The following is a 16,095-nucleotide window of genomic DNA, read 5'->3' as shown; positions in this document are numbered from 1 at the left end:
AATATGATGGCATGGAATGATGGCAATCATTCTTTGTGGCAGATCTGAGACTTTAAGCCATAGTGGCTCTGTTTGTGAACAGCAGCAGAAGAGCACTTGAGCGACCACTGCAGTCCGGAGCCCAATGCACACATTAATTAGTTAGATTTTAATTACCATTTCAGCTAAACTAACACTGGGTTTGCTTGTTGTTTTTGCTACATTAGGGAAACGGGGGATGGGAGACTTGTAATTAGCATAGCTCACAATAGAGAAGCCTTTTACGTTTTTTTTTTTTACAGGAGGTGGAGGAGAGACGTTGGACCGTGAAGATGGAGCTCCATTAATGCAGTGATGCGCTCTCCAGACTCCCGCAGATCCTTCAGGATGATGGCAGGCAGCGCAACGCGTGTAAACCGTGAACCTCCCCCACACACTTACGGCACAAAGAGCTGCTCTGAGATCAGGACCAATCATCCTCTGTCACAGATGAGTATGCAAAAACATGCAGCTGTCTGAAGAACAGACGTGTGAGCGCACCGGGCAGGGCTCTGGATCCGTAAAACCACGCTTCTAGTGGAATGGAAATGAATTTATACTTCTAATATAGTATTTGGATATTCGAGACAGTTCAGACATGACATGAACTTTCATTTATAGCAACATTATGACATTCATTATGACTCTGCTAAAAAACAGTGAGCTGAACTGCTGTCTAGTGTGTACTCAGATAGCTTCCTTCTAAGGGAGTGTCTGCTTACAAATGACATTGCTTCCACAAAGTGAACAGAGGCATGACTCACAATTGATTTCAATAGACTTGAAACTGCAACACTATAATTAAGTGATTTTCAAACTTTTTGATGCCTACGACCCTCAAATATGAGGATCTTTTCATATAAAGGCATCACCTTATTTTCATAAAAAACAGTTTACAATTCTGTATATGGTTATTATATTATTATACTATTATATCAATTTTGGGGTTGTTAATATTTTTCTCGTTTCTTTGGTAAAAAAAGCTCAATGCTGCATTTATTTGATCAACATGACAGTTTATTTATTTGTTTTAATTAATGTAATGTCATTTATTTCTGTGATGGCAAAGCTGAATTTTCAGCAGGCAAATATTATTATTATCAATGTTGGAAATGGTTGTGTTATATAATATTTTAGTGAAACTGAAATGATAAATGATAAATATCAGAAAGGTTTTTTTTTTCAATTCATCATTTATCATTTATTTATCATTTAAATGTAAGTATTTATTTATGTGCTCTCCTATATGATTTAACTATTAAATAATAGTAAAATTAGATAATAGTAAATTAAGTTAACTATTTTTGTTTTACTTTTTGTACTTGGTTTTTAGCATTTTAGTATCAAATTAATTTTAGCATAGAAATTAGCTTATTGCAAATCATTATGGGATTGCTTTTTCCACAAAGGACACATGTGATCCTCCCATATAGACAGCATAATTATGCTGCTTCCTATTTGAGTTGGGTGCAGTGCTTCAAAGTACTTTTTGAGATGCAAATGAGCATCATTTTTAAGTCTTTCAACTTAAATATTTTTTTTTTTTTTTTTTTTTGTCCCTATGGTAAATAAACTCAAAATATCCCATTTTAAGGAACAAAAAGATGGGGGGAAAAATGAAGGCAGACTTAGTGATTTTGTCACATTGTATTTTGTGATATATGTGATCAGGTAGCTAAAACACTACCAAACATTACCCTGTAGTTGCACTACACACAGGTTTGCCTCAAAAGTGCTCTGATCTTACAGGACATGGCAGTAGCTGGTACTGAGTGAAAAGGCACGATTGGCAGTATTATTATTATTTTTCCCTCCTGGGGCGTGCTCTTCTCTGAGCTGGAGAAATTAAAAACAATAAAACCTTCTTTAGAAAGTACATTATATAAAAAGACTGTACATTTTAAGAGTCTGTAATCAAATCATTCCAGGCCTCCAGAAAGATGAAGTTGGCATCCAACTGCCCTCGATTCTAGCCCTTCTTCTGCAAGGCCTCAGTGGAGGTGAGCATTGAGGTCATATTTCTCACAGAACTTGTCTGTCAGCGGGATGCAGGTGAGAAGCTCACACCACTCACACTTGATGGGGTAAATGTAAAAGAGTACAACAAAGCTGGAGAAGATGCACAGGAACAGAGCAAGTGCCACTAGGATCTGCAAACGTTTGCGGTACATGTCCATTGGGCCGAAGCTGATGTAGGGCAGGAAGGCAAAGGAAAGGAAGAAGCCTGAGACAAAGCCACAGATGTGGGCAAAATTATCTATCCAGGGCAGCAGGCCGAAGGCGAAGAGGAACAGCACTATGCATGATAGCTTGATGAAGGCCCTCCATGGCCGTGCCAAGATCTGCCAGCTCTGGAACAGCTCCACGAACAGACAGGCCAAGATGCCAAATTGAGAACCAGCCGGACCCACCTGGTATTAGGAGAATAGAGGGGCAGTTATTAGCATGTTATATCCACACAAACCAGCAGTCTGAAACTCAAATAACCTGGGAGATGCAAACTAGATGATAAGCCATACGAATAGGACTACTTTTCTACTATATAGTATGTGAAAAACAGTATATTAAATGAGCATTATGTCTGTAAACGCTGCATGCAGTAGCTGAAAAATGCCAGGGTGACCTTCTACGTCTGCCAAATGTGTATCCGATGGAGACTTTACCATCCCGTGAGCTCCAGTGATTCAACAGCCATCATAGACCACATGAGAAATCCAACATAGTGGATTATATACATACTACATACTTGAATACTTTAAGAACATTATGAACAGCCATTGCTTCAGTCCTCAATGTCTATGCTTCTAATATGCTGATTTGATGCGCAAGAATTTTTTTTATTAATATCAAAGCGGGAAAAAAATGTGTTGCTTAACGTTTATGTGGAAATTGTAATACATTTTATTTTTGAATGAATAGAAAATTAGAAAGAACAGTATTTATTTCAAATAGAAACATTTTATAACTACAGATATCACTTTTGATCAGTTTCCTGTATAAAAGTATTAATTTCTTTCTTTCTTGTTTTTTTTTTTTTTAAGCACAGCCCCCAACTTCTGATGCAAGTGCACCTGCTATATAAAACCTTTAAGATAACTATGTGATAACATTGAAGGCTAATGCAAAAAGAAAGAAATGATTTGAAGGTTGGATTCAACTGCTAACACTTGCGGGTCTGTATTAAATGATCTCGTTACTGAATGTGAGGAGTTTAAGACTCAAGGGGCTGTAGTCTTCCTGTACCTCTGCTCTGTACGGTAAGAAGATGGCACTGGCCAGGTTGCCTGTAATCCCACTGAGGATATAGATAATGGAGATTCTCAGCCAGCCTGCTAGCTTCTCCAGATCCCTCAGAATGGTCATCTGGAAGCACACAGACACCAGGCAGTGCAGTATCCTGCAGAGACGGGAACAGACTTACTCAACCAGTCAAACGCGCCTTTACCTTTGTCAAGAAAGTGCAGTCAGGATAAGTAATCTGACACTGCATTTCATTTATTGCGAAATTCACAATAGGCCCCCTGCAACGGATCACACTTCCTACTCACCCAGCATGCAGGAAGAGAGAGAGCCAGAGCCGATAGAACTGGTCTGGGATCTCGGGGTTCAAGAAAGGCAAGAGGCCACACACATCATCCATGCAATGAACCTGAGAGCAGATAATCAGTTTTATCCACAATCTCAATTACACAAATTACAATTTATTGCTAAAGAGCTGTACACTTTAATTACAGACACTGGCACAGCTGAAGGTCTTTACACCCCCTGCTGGTAATCCATAAAATTGCACTACTTCTCTACATGACAAATGAATAGAATGTAGATCAATACTTACATGTCAACGGGTAATGCTTACTGACCTGAGAACACAGTGTAGCCTCCTCATGGAAGTATCCCTTCATAAAGTTACAGTACTCTCTTGATGTAATCTCGCACCTGTGAAAATCACAATTCACAAACATGATGGAGAAATAATAGATATCAAATAATAAATAATGAATAATATCAAATAATAGCCAAACAAACCCATAAAAAAAAACACAACAATAAAGCCTAATTAAATAATAAATTTTCCAAAATGTACTCACAGCAGAAGTTAAGACATTCATTTTGGAGAAACTAGACTAATATGAACATATTACAATATAAGGTTGCTCTTTAATAATACATATAACAGGACATGAGACCTTACAGTATTGTTCTTGCAAAAATGAACTCAGTTATTGTTGGCTTAAAACCTATGTTTAAAAGCAATACTATTAAGTAATATATAACATATATTATTTTTTTTACTTCTGCAGGCAGCGGCATATAAGGTTCCAAAACATACTGCGTCTTGTTACACAATTTTCTGTGGCACATGTCATGATCTACTGACACATGATAAGTTTTTGTGACATTTGCCACGAGATGTTAATACCGCTCCTGCATGAGCCCTGTCAGCTCCTGGCAGTAGATGCTGTAATCATCTGGTGTCAAACAACATCTTTCTTATTCAAAATTAGTCATGTTTTCAGATGCAAGAAACACACACTACCATTCAAAAGTTTAGGATCAGTACAATTTTTTATTTTAAAGAAATTAATACTTTAAGGATTTATTAATTTGATTTAATTCTGAACACAAGAAGGTAATTTATAATGCTGCAAAAGATTTGTATTAATAAGAATACAGTTTTTTTGTGAACTTTCTATTCATCACAGAATCCTGAAAAAAAATAGTTTCCACAAAAAATGTACAGCAGCACAACTGTTTTTAACACTGATAATAAGTAATACTTCTTAAGCATCAAACAGTATATTACAATGATTTCTGAAGGACCATGTGACACTGAAGACTGAAGTAATGATGCTGAAAATTCAGCTTTTCCACCACAGGAATAAATTAAATTCTAAAATTAAATAAAAAAAATATATATTTCACAATATCACTATTTTTAATGTGTCTTTGATTAAATGAATGCAGCCTTGGTGAGCATAAAATACTTCTCTTCTCTAATCCTACAAAGCCCAAAGTAGTTTATATGCTTTTATTTATTTCTCCCTGTTATCAGTCTTTGTTGTGAATCACTTGGCAATATCTCATGATGTCATGGGTGTCCGCAGGTTCTCCTCACCTTCCTTTGGTTCCGATGCAGCAGGGTCTGGCAGTGATGACGCAATCAATGTGTGGCAGGTTAGTGTGGTTCCCTGTGCTGTACCTGGTGCATATCTGACAGAGGAAAAAACAGGGTATAGCAGTATTAAAATAAAGCAAGAACATTAAATGTCATGGTCATGTTGGTCAATGGTGGAGAGACCGTCACTGTAGCAAACTCACCGGCCACTTAGAGATGTCATCAGGCCACTCATGAGGAGTAACGGAGGCAGGCTCCAGGCAAATTCTAACAGTAAAAATGAGTTAAATAAGATCGTTAAATCCACAGGCAATGTGAAGGGGTAAAAAAAAAATTGAAGAGGGCTATAAATGTACCTTGGGTCTTGATGGCACACAGAGCCATACTGACGCACTTTCCCCTCTAGAAATGGAGCGCTTGGGTGCTGAGGCCACTTTACCCATAATGCCAGTGTACTCTGAGAACATTACAGGGCCATTTGTGTAAAAATAGGTTGAGTGCACACATTAATGTCGATATGTGAGGTCAAACAGGAACTGACCGAGCACTCCTCCTGAGAGGTCTGCACGCAGCCTGACTGGTCATTACGGACGCAGCACGCCGAGTGCCGCTCACTGTTCTTCTTCTCCTGAATGAGCTGGTGCACGTCCTGATCTTGACGCATGCAGGGTGAGAACTTCGCCCCGAGGTGAATCAGCGCCTCCTGCACACCAGGAACAAGAACTGCATATGGAGCAAGCGCATAGTGGTAACAGGCTAAACTCAATCTATTTTATTTTAGAATTATTTTTTACTATTGTAGCATTTATGAATATTTTGAATTAGCGTTTTTTTTTTTTTTTTTTTTAGTTAACTAGTTTTGTGAATTTGTAATTTTTATTAGTTGTTGTTTTATTTCAGTTTTCATTTTATTAATTTTAGAAGCTTAAACTTTTTACTATTATTTATTTAGACTATTTTACTATTTTTGTACATGGTTTATTTTATTTGAATATGTAGTAAAAAAATAAATTGTTTGAAAATAAACCATAAGCCATATGCAAATACTTTTGATAAAAGCATTATCATTTTAAAGTAATATTTAGGTTACTACTTTTATATATTATATATATTATATTTTATATACTTTTAAATATATTTTTGGCATTTCATAACAGTATTTTTTAAAAACTCCTTTTTGCTTTTAGTGACTATGAATACAATAAAAGTAATGCATATATTTACCGAGCTTGGACCAACCCAGAAATTTTCTTGCTGCATGAATTTGACATTTTCATAAACACCTTTGTTTCGTAAGACCTACAACAGATGACATAAACTCTTACACATCATATTAAACAGAAGCACAGTGTGACAAAACCAAATACACGTTGTTTTACTTACAGAATCAACTGTCTCATGTTGTGAAAAGCCCACAGGTGCAATCCCATAGATGAAAACTGCCAAGATGGTAATCAGCAAATGTACAAAGGTCATCCAGTAAGTGAAGAAAGGCCTGTGGGAAGTACAGACACCTATAATTCAGTATCTCAAGCTTGCAATTACTGTAAAAGCACAATGTGCATCTAACCAGAGACTAACTATATTATGCATATCTCAATGGTTAACATCAAAAAGACTCTGTTGTTAATACCTGTGGTCATTCATGTCTTCTATTTGTTTCTTCACGTAGCTGTCAATGCGTTTGCGGTATGTGCGGTTGGTCAGTCGGCCCACCATGCCAAGCCCGTAAGGACGCTTCTCCTTGGCAAATAGTTTCTTAACAGGCACAGTAATGCGCTGTCCACGCCGCTGACCACCCACACTCACCACTTCCTGCCGTAATCGCACTTTAGGCTGAATCAGAGCACCATCCGTTCCCTTACGCCACCCCCTCTCAAGAGGACTGAGAGAGATGGCGAGAAATAGAAATAAGTAAAAAAAAAAAAAAAACAGAGTGAGAAGTCCACTTAAAAGCATTCAGAATATTAAAAACTCAAACATGTTTGTCATGTGTGCATGCGACTCACAGCAAAAGATGGCTCCGCTCTAGTTCTGTTCTCTCTAGGGCACTGCCCGTCAAGTCGCGCTCATCTTCAGCTCTACTGGCATCAGTTTCTTTAATGGCAGCTTCAGAAGGCGACTCAAACACCTCATCTGCGTATGTGGACAGCTCTTCGTGCGCAAGCCCATCCTAAAAGGACAAAATGGCTACATCAGATACATTTAAGTGTACAACATAAATAATTGGTGTCTAATTTCTTAACTTAAGTGTGCCATTTTTTCAAATGTTAAAATAGTTTCCCAGCTATTTTCTTTATCTAAGCCAGTGTCGTTATTGTAAACTGAAATTATTAAAAATAGATTTCGGAAATAAGTAAAGATAACATATAATAAAATATTAGCTGAAAAACTAAATAATTAAAAATGATAAATAACAAAAATTAAATCTAAGTAATCTAAAACTCTAATCTAAGTTGAAGTATTAAAATTACCTAAACTAAAATATATGGAATAAAATTAAATTAAATTACATTTAAAGTAAACAGAAACATATAAAAACAAACTAATAAAAATTACAAAAGCATATAGAATTACTAAAACTTAAATGAAAACTGAAAGTATTAAAAAGCTTATTCAAAAAACGCTTATTATAGTATTATTATATACAAATAAATAATAATAATAATAATAATAATAATAATAATAAAACAACACTGATCCCACTTAAGAAAAAGCTTTTAGATGGAGTTAAATGGAATAAAAATGCTGTGAGTGAAACTGGGACGTCCTGCAATGTGAAATTAAATGGAAATTTATTAGTATTATTATTTTTTTTTTCAATAAGAGACCACCATTTGAACTGAAAAAAATATGAGATTAACTGTTTTGACACTGTGGCTTCCATTTATAGGTAGAAAAAAATATAAGGATAAAGTATTTCCATATCACTTTAAATTATGATTAATTAGATCATTTGCAATAACTTTTATATATGCCAACACCTAGGTGGCAGCACTGATATGTTCTGGGCTGTAAACTGCAGGTTTTCACCTTGGCAAAGAAGGAGGTGTCCAGTTCATCAGGGAAATCCACAGTGTCCTCATCCAGGAAACTGGCTGTGGCGAAACTCCGCCTATGCACTTGCCGAACGGTCCCATCCCGCAGAGAACGTCCCTAAAACCACCGTCATTATAATCTTCACTATCATCCTCATTAACAGCATCATGTCAATAATAGCATCATGCTTACTATTATGCTCAATGTTCATGTAATAAATAGAAATGAACATAACTATGAAATTATAGATCATGTTATACATCACAAACAATGGGTAAGATCAAATGTACTTTCCAATGCAGCTGTGCTGTTTCTGTAGCCAAGCAGTGGATTACCTCAACCTGTTCTAGAGTATTCTATTGGACTAACAGCTGAACATTCCAGTGGAATTATCATAGCCATCTGTTAGCGCTGTTCCCGGCCTATAGCCTGGTCATCTGGGCTCAAGCACTAAATGGAACTGGGCCAAATCCAAGGCCAACAAGTCAAGCCAGAGATCAACTTTTACATAATCGATTACTGGGGAAAGGGGGGGGGTGTAATATTTGTTTATTGCAATCTTTACAAGGACGTCAAAGTGAGCCTCTGAAGTAATCTATGATAATCAGCACAGCAGGGTTTATTGGATGCCCGATGCCTTGTTCCAACAGCATTCACGTCACTTTGACATTAGGAGCAGGCAAGCTCAAAGGAGATTTCCGAATTTTAAGGAATGATTATTGACTCAAATCAAAAGGTGATTTTTTTTTTTTTTGCAAATGTCAGAAATTAAGTCTGTTGCTTTATCTTGTGGTTTGTTCCTGTCGGGGAACTTCTTGTGTTCAAGTCTGGGGGATGATAATAAAACCAAAGCAGGATTTCCCTGGAAATCCCAGAAATGAAATCTGTTTTTGGAGCAATTCAGTTCTATGCATCTAAAGTACACCATCTACAATGATAGAAGTCTGTTGTTTTCTAAGTCTATGTTTTTGACTTGAAGGCCACCCAATTTGGGCATTTCCTCAGGTATTTTTGCTTGAATTATAACCATTATCAAAAAAAAATATATATATATAAAAAAAACTGGGGATGTTGATATTTAAAAACAATTCACCATAATTCAAATGAATTTTGATTCCAGAAAATTCTAGATTCTGATTCAGTATGTAGTTCAATAAAAACCTTAGTAACTGAGGAGAAAAAAGAAATATGATCTATATGATCTATGACATTTTAGTGTTTTTAGTATTTCAGTTATGTTTTATTATATGTAATGAAATAATTTTAATTCCCCCTTGGAAGTTTGCTGAGGCCCCCTTGTTGAAAACCACTGTTATAAATCAAACATAATGCTGATGCAACATGCTTTACATTGCATTCTATCTACCAGCTCTTACCTTTACTAGAGCAGCGGCCGCTCTGAAGCCCATTTTGGCGACAGACTCGCGCTTATGTCTGCGGGGAGGTCTGTTGAAGCCGGAGCGGGAGCTGGTGAAGGAGCACAGGGAAACGCCGCAGGGGCTGATGGGGGTCTGAGGTATACTCAGACCATCCACTTCCTCTACGTTACGGAACGCTCGACCCCGAGCCAGCGGGTCTACTATCTGCAGAAACCAAACACATAAAGCCTAAACAGTGAGTCATGATCACACTGTCTGTATCATAAACCATCAGCTCTTCATAGTGTGCATCATAAACCATCAGCTCATCATAGTGTGCAACAGCTTAGTGAATGCTAAGGAGAAATGTTAATGGAAGGCCAATGTTTTATAGAAACAATGTTGTTTCCCTGGTTTTAAATAGAACAGTTAAAGCCATTTCGGATCGTACAATTATAAAGGGATCTGTGTGTGTCCAGCTTACCCTCTGCATGCCATGCTGTGTGGGGGGGAGGTATAGAGGAGGAGGGGTCTCTGTACTGGTCATGGAGAGATTGTCTTGACTAGGCAGGTCCATTTCGCGTATCACCTGAGGCTTCAGTTTGCCGTAGCGCTGGGTACAGTGCCGCAGGCTCTTCCGCTGCCATTTCTGGGTGGCATCCACATCATTGCTGACCCCAAACCAGTCTGCTGTGCCCCTGCAGTCACATTTCATGTTTATTACAGTAATACAACAGTTTTACCATACCATGTGATTGTGTACAAAGTGATAGAATGGAAAAAAATGGTAAAATCCAAGAGTCAGAACAATCCTAATGAAATCTCCAAAACATCGGTGGTCAACTGCTGAATTCACTAATTTTGAGTGAATGATCTGTAAGCATTGATGGATAAAGCTACTTTTTAATATGATAAAATCATACTACACATTTTTTTCTGTATCACGGATTTTTGTTTTGAAGTACAATAAAAATATCACTAAGAGACAATAAGTTCACTTTTGAAGCAAAACATTTTTTTTTCAGAAAGTATATTTTGAATTAAGCAAATTTTTCTCTTACAAAATTTATTTATGCTTAAGACAAACTATTTACCAATGGGTTAAGGGCTTCCCAAATGGGCAATAATAAAATTGATGAAAAGTTAATAATTACATTGAATGTAAAATTAAAATAAGTAAATGTTGCAGGACAATTAATCAAAATAAAACTGAAATCATGATAAAGCGTAGCGCATTTAACAATTCAGAGGCAGTAATTTAATTAAATTAGGGTCCATAATTATCAAGTATTTATTTTTATTTTGCAAGACAAGTGTAATTTAGAACAATAATACAGTCACAGTGATAATAATCATACTGTCAAGGAAGAAAAGCGAAGACAGGATGTGCAGTTCAAACTCACTTAATTTAATGAACAAGCTTAGAACACAGGCAGAATGATGAGGGAAAACACTGCATAACATAACGGTGATCGGACAACCAAAGACTGAACAGACTGGGGCTTAAATACATAGACAAATTAGGTTAATTAATGGGACACACCTGAACCTAATGATTAATCAAAATGAGAGGGAGAAACTGGGTCATGGGGAGCACATGGGGAAAGAAAACCCAACAAAACAGGAACACAAGTATGACATTACCTCCCCCTCCCGGAAGGCGCGTCCTGGCGCCACTTAACTTCCAGAGGGTGGGGGGGGGGTGCTCTGGAGGCCTCGAGGGACAGGCAGTCCAGGAGGCCAGGGCAGAACAGGTAGTTCAGGAGGCCATGGCAGAGCAGGCGGTTCAGGAAACCATGGAGGAACAGGTAGTTCAAGGGGCCATGGCTGGACGGCCTCCGTGGCTTTGACCTCGGCACCCGGCCTGGCCACTACAGCTGGAGACATATAGGCCACCCCCTCCAAAAAAGGATTTATTGGGGGAGACTCCGGGTCCCCTGGCTGGGACCGGCTCTGGGCTGGGCTCAGAAGTCCATTCCGGGCTGTTCTCAAAAACAGAAGCCCTCTCCTGGTTGGACTTGGGAACATAAGCCCTCTCGGGACTGGACATGGAAACCACAGCCTTCTCAGGGTTTGACATGAGGGCAGGAGCCCTCTCTGGGCTGGACGTGGAAACAGGATCCCTCCTTGGGCTAGACTTGGGATCTGTGGCCCTCTCTGGGGTAGACTCGGGATCTGAGGCCTTCCCTGGGCTGGACGTGGGAACAGGAGCCCTCTCTGGACTAGACGTGGGAACAGGAGATGAAGGAGACTCAGGAGACAAAGGAAGGCTGGACGGGACCAGCGGAGATGAAGGAGACTCAGGAGACAAAGGAGGGCTGGACGGGACCAGCGGAGATGAAGGTGGGTTGGACGCCTTGTTTAGCTCTGTGAATTGAGTGGGGTCCCGGTAGAGCTCTGTGACGTGAGTGGGCTCCCTGTTGAGCTCTGGAGTGGACTCTGGAGAGCATTTTGGAACAGACTCTCTCGACTCGGGTCAGGGGCTAGAGCCATCTCTCGACTCTGGTCAGGGGCTAGGGCCAACAGTCATTTCCTCCTCATTCTCCTTTTTTGGGCTGAGGTTAAGGAGATAGCTGCTGTTATCATAGGGCTTGGGAGTGAATCAGATGACGGGCTTGACAGTAGAGTGGCCGGCAAATTGACAGGGGAGCGGCCAGCAGGCTTGACATTGGAGCGGCCGGTAAACTTGACCGTGGATCGGCTAGGGAACTGAACTTTCTGTACTGAGGACTAGAACGGCTCTTGGAACTGGAGACAGCAGAAGGGATGTAGATTTTAGCGCTGTTTTAGCACTGTTAGAAGTAAATTTTTCAAAGGCCGACCACCCTGCTGCAGGCACCACAGCTGGTCTTCAGCCCAGTTTGCGTTATTCGATCCAGTCATCTGTCATGGTGATTCAGGAAGGAAGGCGAAGACAGGAGGTGTAGTACGAAATCACTTTGTTTAATGAACAAGCTTAGAACATAGGCAAAAATGGTGAGGGAAAACACAGCATAACATAACAGTGACCGGACAACCAAAGACTGAACAGACTGAGGCTTAAATACATAGACAAACGAGGGTAATTAACAGGATACACCTGAACCAAATGATTAATCAAAACGAGAGGGAGAAACTGGGTCACACGGAGCACATGGGGAAGGAAAACATAACAAAACAGGAACACAAGTATGACAAATACATTTGCATCTTCATTTTGTATATCTTTTTACTTGCAGGTCATGTAAGCATTAACCAACACAAAAAAACTCACAAGAATATAATTAAATTATTGAAATATTAACTAAAATGTAAAATTACCCACTGAGAATTTAAGGGGTTCAGCTGACAAAAATGTTTGGAATCCCCGGGTTAAGATAATACAGTTAATTCAAGATATAATGATTTCTTAATATCTTATGCAATATCGCTTCTCAAATAAACACATCTTATTTTAAGGATGTTTAAATACTTTGCTGGAAAATAAGACAAAAATACAATTATGTGTACCTCCTTCTAAAACACAATCCTGGACAGAGTCTGTAAGTCTTTTTTCTGTAAGTGTTTGAAGTGTGAGTAAACACTGGTAGTGCAGTGAGTGTTTAGAGTAAAGGACACATAGTAATAACAAAGTCGGCTGTGGATCATTACAAGGGAGGCCAGCTGAGGGGAGGCCTTTTAAGGCAGCACAGGGGGAGTCACAACCTAATGTCACCCTCTTTTTAGAGGAATGATTTGGGAAAGAACATTTTCAGTCAAATCAACCAAGAAAATAACTCAAACTGTTCTGCTATCCAATGAACAACTGAACAAACTCCTTAATTGTCAACACTGAATATGGTGATGAAAAAAATTGGTCTCATCCACTACTAAACATAGCACTACCGTTGAATAAATAATTAAGAAAATTCTTAAACAAGATTAATTTACTTTAGATGTCAAATTAAATAAATAATGGCATATGATAATGATCTGTTTTTGGAAAAAGATAACAAAATTAGTGAGAATAATAATAATAATAATAAATTAATAAAGGTAAAACTATCAAAACAAATCCTAACAATGATCAAAAATACTACATCAACTGACCAATCAAAATCAAGTTTTCTACAGCAGTGTGTAACCCCAAAAACCCAAATAATTTACCAATTAATAAACCAGACACATTGAGATAATCTGTAAACCAAACAATACCATAAACCACACCAATTTACAAACCTACTAAAAATAGTATGAACATTTTCCGAAATCAAGTATATGCATTCACAAAACAAAACAAAATAAATAAATTATTGATAAAAAAAAATCCACAATAAGAAGCTACTCGCCCATAAAGATACCATGAATCATTAAACACTCCATTGACCTACCTGTCTAACTCATCCCAGGAGGCAAGGAAGGTCATGTCTGAGGTAGAGGGGGAACCGAAACCTTCACACTGAGTGAAATATAGGCTTGCCCTTCCTTCCAACCCCCTACATCACATAATGTCAGACAGGCAAACAAGACATTTCCCTGATGCCAGAGTTCAGGCCGAAAACCTGCAATAATCCAAGTAATGCTTAATGTGTCTCAGACCATACAGCAGTGATTCATATCCCGACAACAACTCCACTTTACTCTTACTGCCCACTCAAATAGTGTTTGAGGAGTGTGTGTAAACACCCAGTAAAATACCAGCTCATCTGACTAAAAGAGAGGAACAGAGAACAGACAGACTGGGAGAGAGAGGGTAGGGAACGTGCCGAAACATGAGGTAAGTGTGAGAACTGGGACCTAAAGACTTAGTTTGCACAATTCAATTACGAGCACACACACACTCACACATACAATCACACACCTCAAACAATAACACAATATCCCCTATAACAGTCCATTGCAAATTACTCTGTCTTTCAAATACCCTGGTGGAGGAAATTAAACAGCATTCAGCACCCTTCACAATTTGACATGCAATTTCCAACAAGCTTGGTGCACATCAGTGGTCTTTAACAGTTATTAGTCTGGACAGGGAATCAATTAACTGTTTCTTCTACACGAAGAAAACAAAAATAATGACTTATTCAACAATTCCTCTCCTCTGTGTCTCTCCAAATCAGCGTAGCACCATTTTGGCAATTCTGAGCAGTACGCAGATGGCGTACACGCTTCTGTATCAGCCCCGCCACAAGGATACTTTTTTTACGTGTATTTACACTTTGGTTTGAAATCAAACAGTGCATCGGCTTAGTGTGGCTGACACAGAAGAGTGTTTATTTGGCAGTCTATGGGACAGTCACAAGCCTACCGGTTTTCATCCAAAATATTTTATATTGTGTTCCGAAGACGAACAAAGCTTTTACGTGTTTGGAACAACATGGGGGTAAGTGATTAATGACAAAATTTTCATTTTGCGGTGGAGTAACCCTTTAATAAAATATAGGAAGCTATATATCTTCATGTATAAGGACAACTGTGTTAGATAAAATGAATAATTTTTATAAAGATAAGATATTTTCTAAATTACATAACTGTTTTCATGCAATGTTTTCAAAGAATTTTTCAAATTAATAATATATTGTCTTTTTATTATATATATACTGTGCATTTCTAGAGTTTGGGGTCAGTATGATTTTTCTTCTTTTTTTTTTTTTTAAGAAATAAATACTTTAACAGTATGTCTGACAGTAAATACACTTATAATGCTACAAAAGACTTATATTCCAAATTAACATTGTTCTTTTGAACTTTTCATTCATCAAAGAATTCAGAAAAAACATTATGATTTTGTGCTGCACAATGTTGAGAATAATAAGAATTGTTAAACAAAGTTTGCATTAATAAAGCATTAGTCACAACCAGCAACAGAGTTGAAAATAGCCAAAAGAGGCCAACATAGCAGTTTTTTCAGCATTGTGAATAGCACTTTCTGCCGTGACATGATCTTCTCCCACAGCTCAGATATTCCTTTGATGGTCTGACAAATGGTGGACTCAAGAGCCAATATATGCTATCAGTCGATTATCTTAAAACACAGCCATACCCATAGACGCAGATGTGAAGGCTTTGATGCACTCCTGTTTTTGTGCAGAGGAAGAAAGGAGCTCTTTTGTGAAGTTTGTGTAGGAGTCTGTGTTTGTTCTGACATTCTTTCTAAGCCAAATGAAGTATTATGGATGATCAGGGAGCAGCAAATAGCAAATAGTCAGTGGGACTATGTTATTTTGAATAATTCATCTTAAACTAAGCGTGGGCAGCCAGATTAAAAAGTCTTTGAATGTTTCCATATATTGATTTTTTTTATAAAATAGTTTGTTAAAAGATAACAACAAATGCCTTCAAAGTACATCCAAAATGATAATTAATTTAAACTATGTGCAACAGGTTGCCTAATTATATCAGGATGTTTACACCCATGTTGTTACCTAAAACTAAATAATAAATTAATTAAATTAATAAATTAAGATGATGTAGTACTGAAAGTGAAATAAATTAAATTAGAAATATATTTAAAAACAAAACAATAAAACTAATTTAAAATATTAATAAATACTGTAATATTATATAACTAATTTTAAAACATCACAAATAACACAGATTTACATA

At 37.7% G+C, this 16,095-nt stretch overlaps 1 protein-coding gene across 3 annotated transcripts in view; it reads right to left on the bottom strand.

Annotated features, from left to right (window-relative positions):
• Nucleotides 1-1,650: 1,650 nt before the first annotated feature.
• LOC109099555 (inactive rhomboid protein 1-like) overlaps nucleotides 1,651-16,095 on the bottom strand; it is a 36,036-nt gene continuing 21,591 nt past the window's right edge. For 2 of the 3 annotated variants that reach the window (XM_042767479.1, XM_042767480.1), the window contains 15 exons: nucleotides 10,016-10,229; nucleotides 9,550-9,756; nucleotides 8,168-8,290; nucleotides 7,144-7,307; nucleotides 6,768-7,019; nucleotides 6,518-6,629; nucleotides 6,359-6,433; nucleotides 5,676-5,837; nucleotides 5,491-5,591; nucleotides 5,338-5,401; nucleotides 5,135-5,229; nucleotides 3,879-3,954; nucleotides 3,567-3,667; nucleotides 3,262-3,415; nucleotides 1,651-2,429 (listed from right to left, as the gene is read on the bottom strand). In XM_042767479.1, coding sequence (XP_042623413.1) covers nucleotides 2,010-2,429; nucleotides 3,262-3,415; nucleotides 3,567-3,667; nucleotides 3,879-3,954; nucleotides 5,135-5,229; nucleotides 5,338-5,401; nucleotides 5,491-5,591; nucleotides 5,676-5,837; nucleotides 6,359-6,433; nucleotides 6,518-6,629; nucleotides 6,768-7,019; nucleotides 7,144-7,307; nucleotides 8,168-8,290; nucleotides 9,550-9,756; nucleotides 10,016-10,229 — 2,320 coding nt within the window. In that variant the 3' untranslated portion in view covers nucleotides 1,651-2,009. Of the gene's footprint in view, nucleotides 2,430-3,261; nucleotides 3,416-3,566; nucleotides 3,668-3,878; nucleotides 3,955-5,134; nucleotides 5,230-5,337; nucleotides 5,402-5,490; nucleotides 5,592-5,675; nucleotides 5,838-6,358; nucleotides 6,434-6,517; nucleotides 6,630-6,767; nucleotides 7,020-7,143; nucleotides 7,308-8,167; nucleotides 8,291-9,549; nucleotides 9,757-10,015; nucleotides 10,230-10,934; nucleotides 12,790-16,095 lie in introns of those variants that run through there. The other variant, XM_042767481.1, reaches the window with a different exon arrangement.

The sequence above is a fragment of the Cyprinus carpio genome, chromosome A12 (genome assembly GCF_018340385.1).
Source record: "Cyprinus carpio isolate SPL01 chromosome A12, ASM1834038v1, whole genome shotgun sequence".
NCBI lineage: Eukaryota > Metazoa > Chordata > Actinopteri > Cypriniformes > Cyprinidae > Cyprinus > Cyprinus carpio.
The sequence above is the reverse complement of the archived record's forward strand: the minus strand, read 5'-3'. Positions and strand labels throughout refer to the sequence as shown.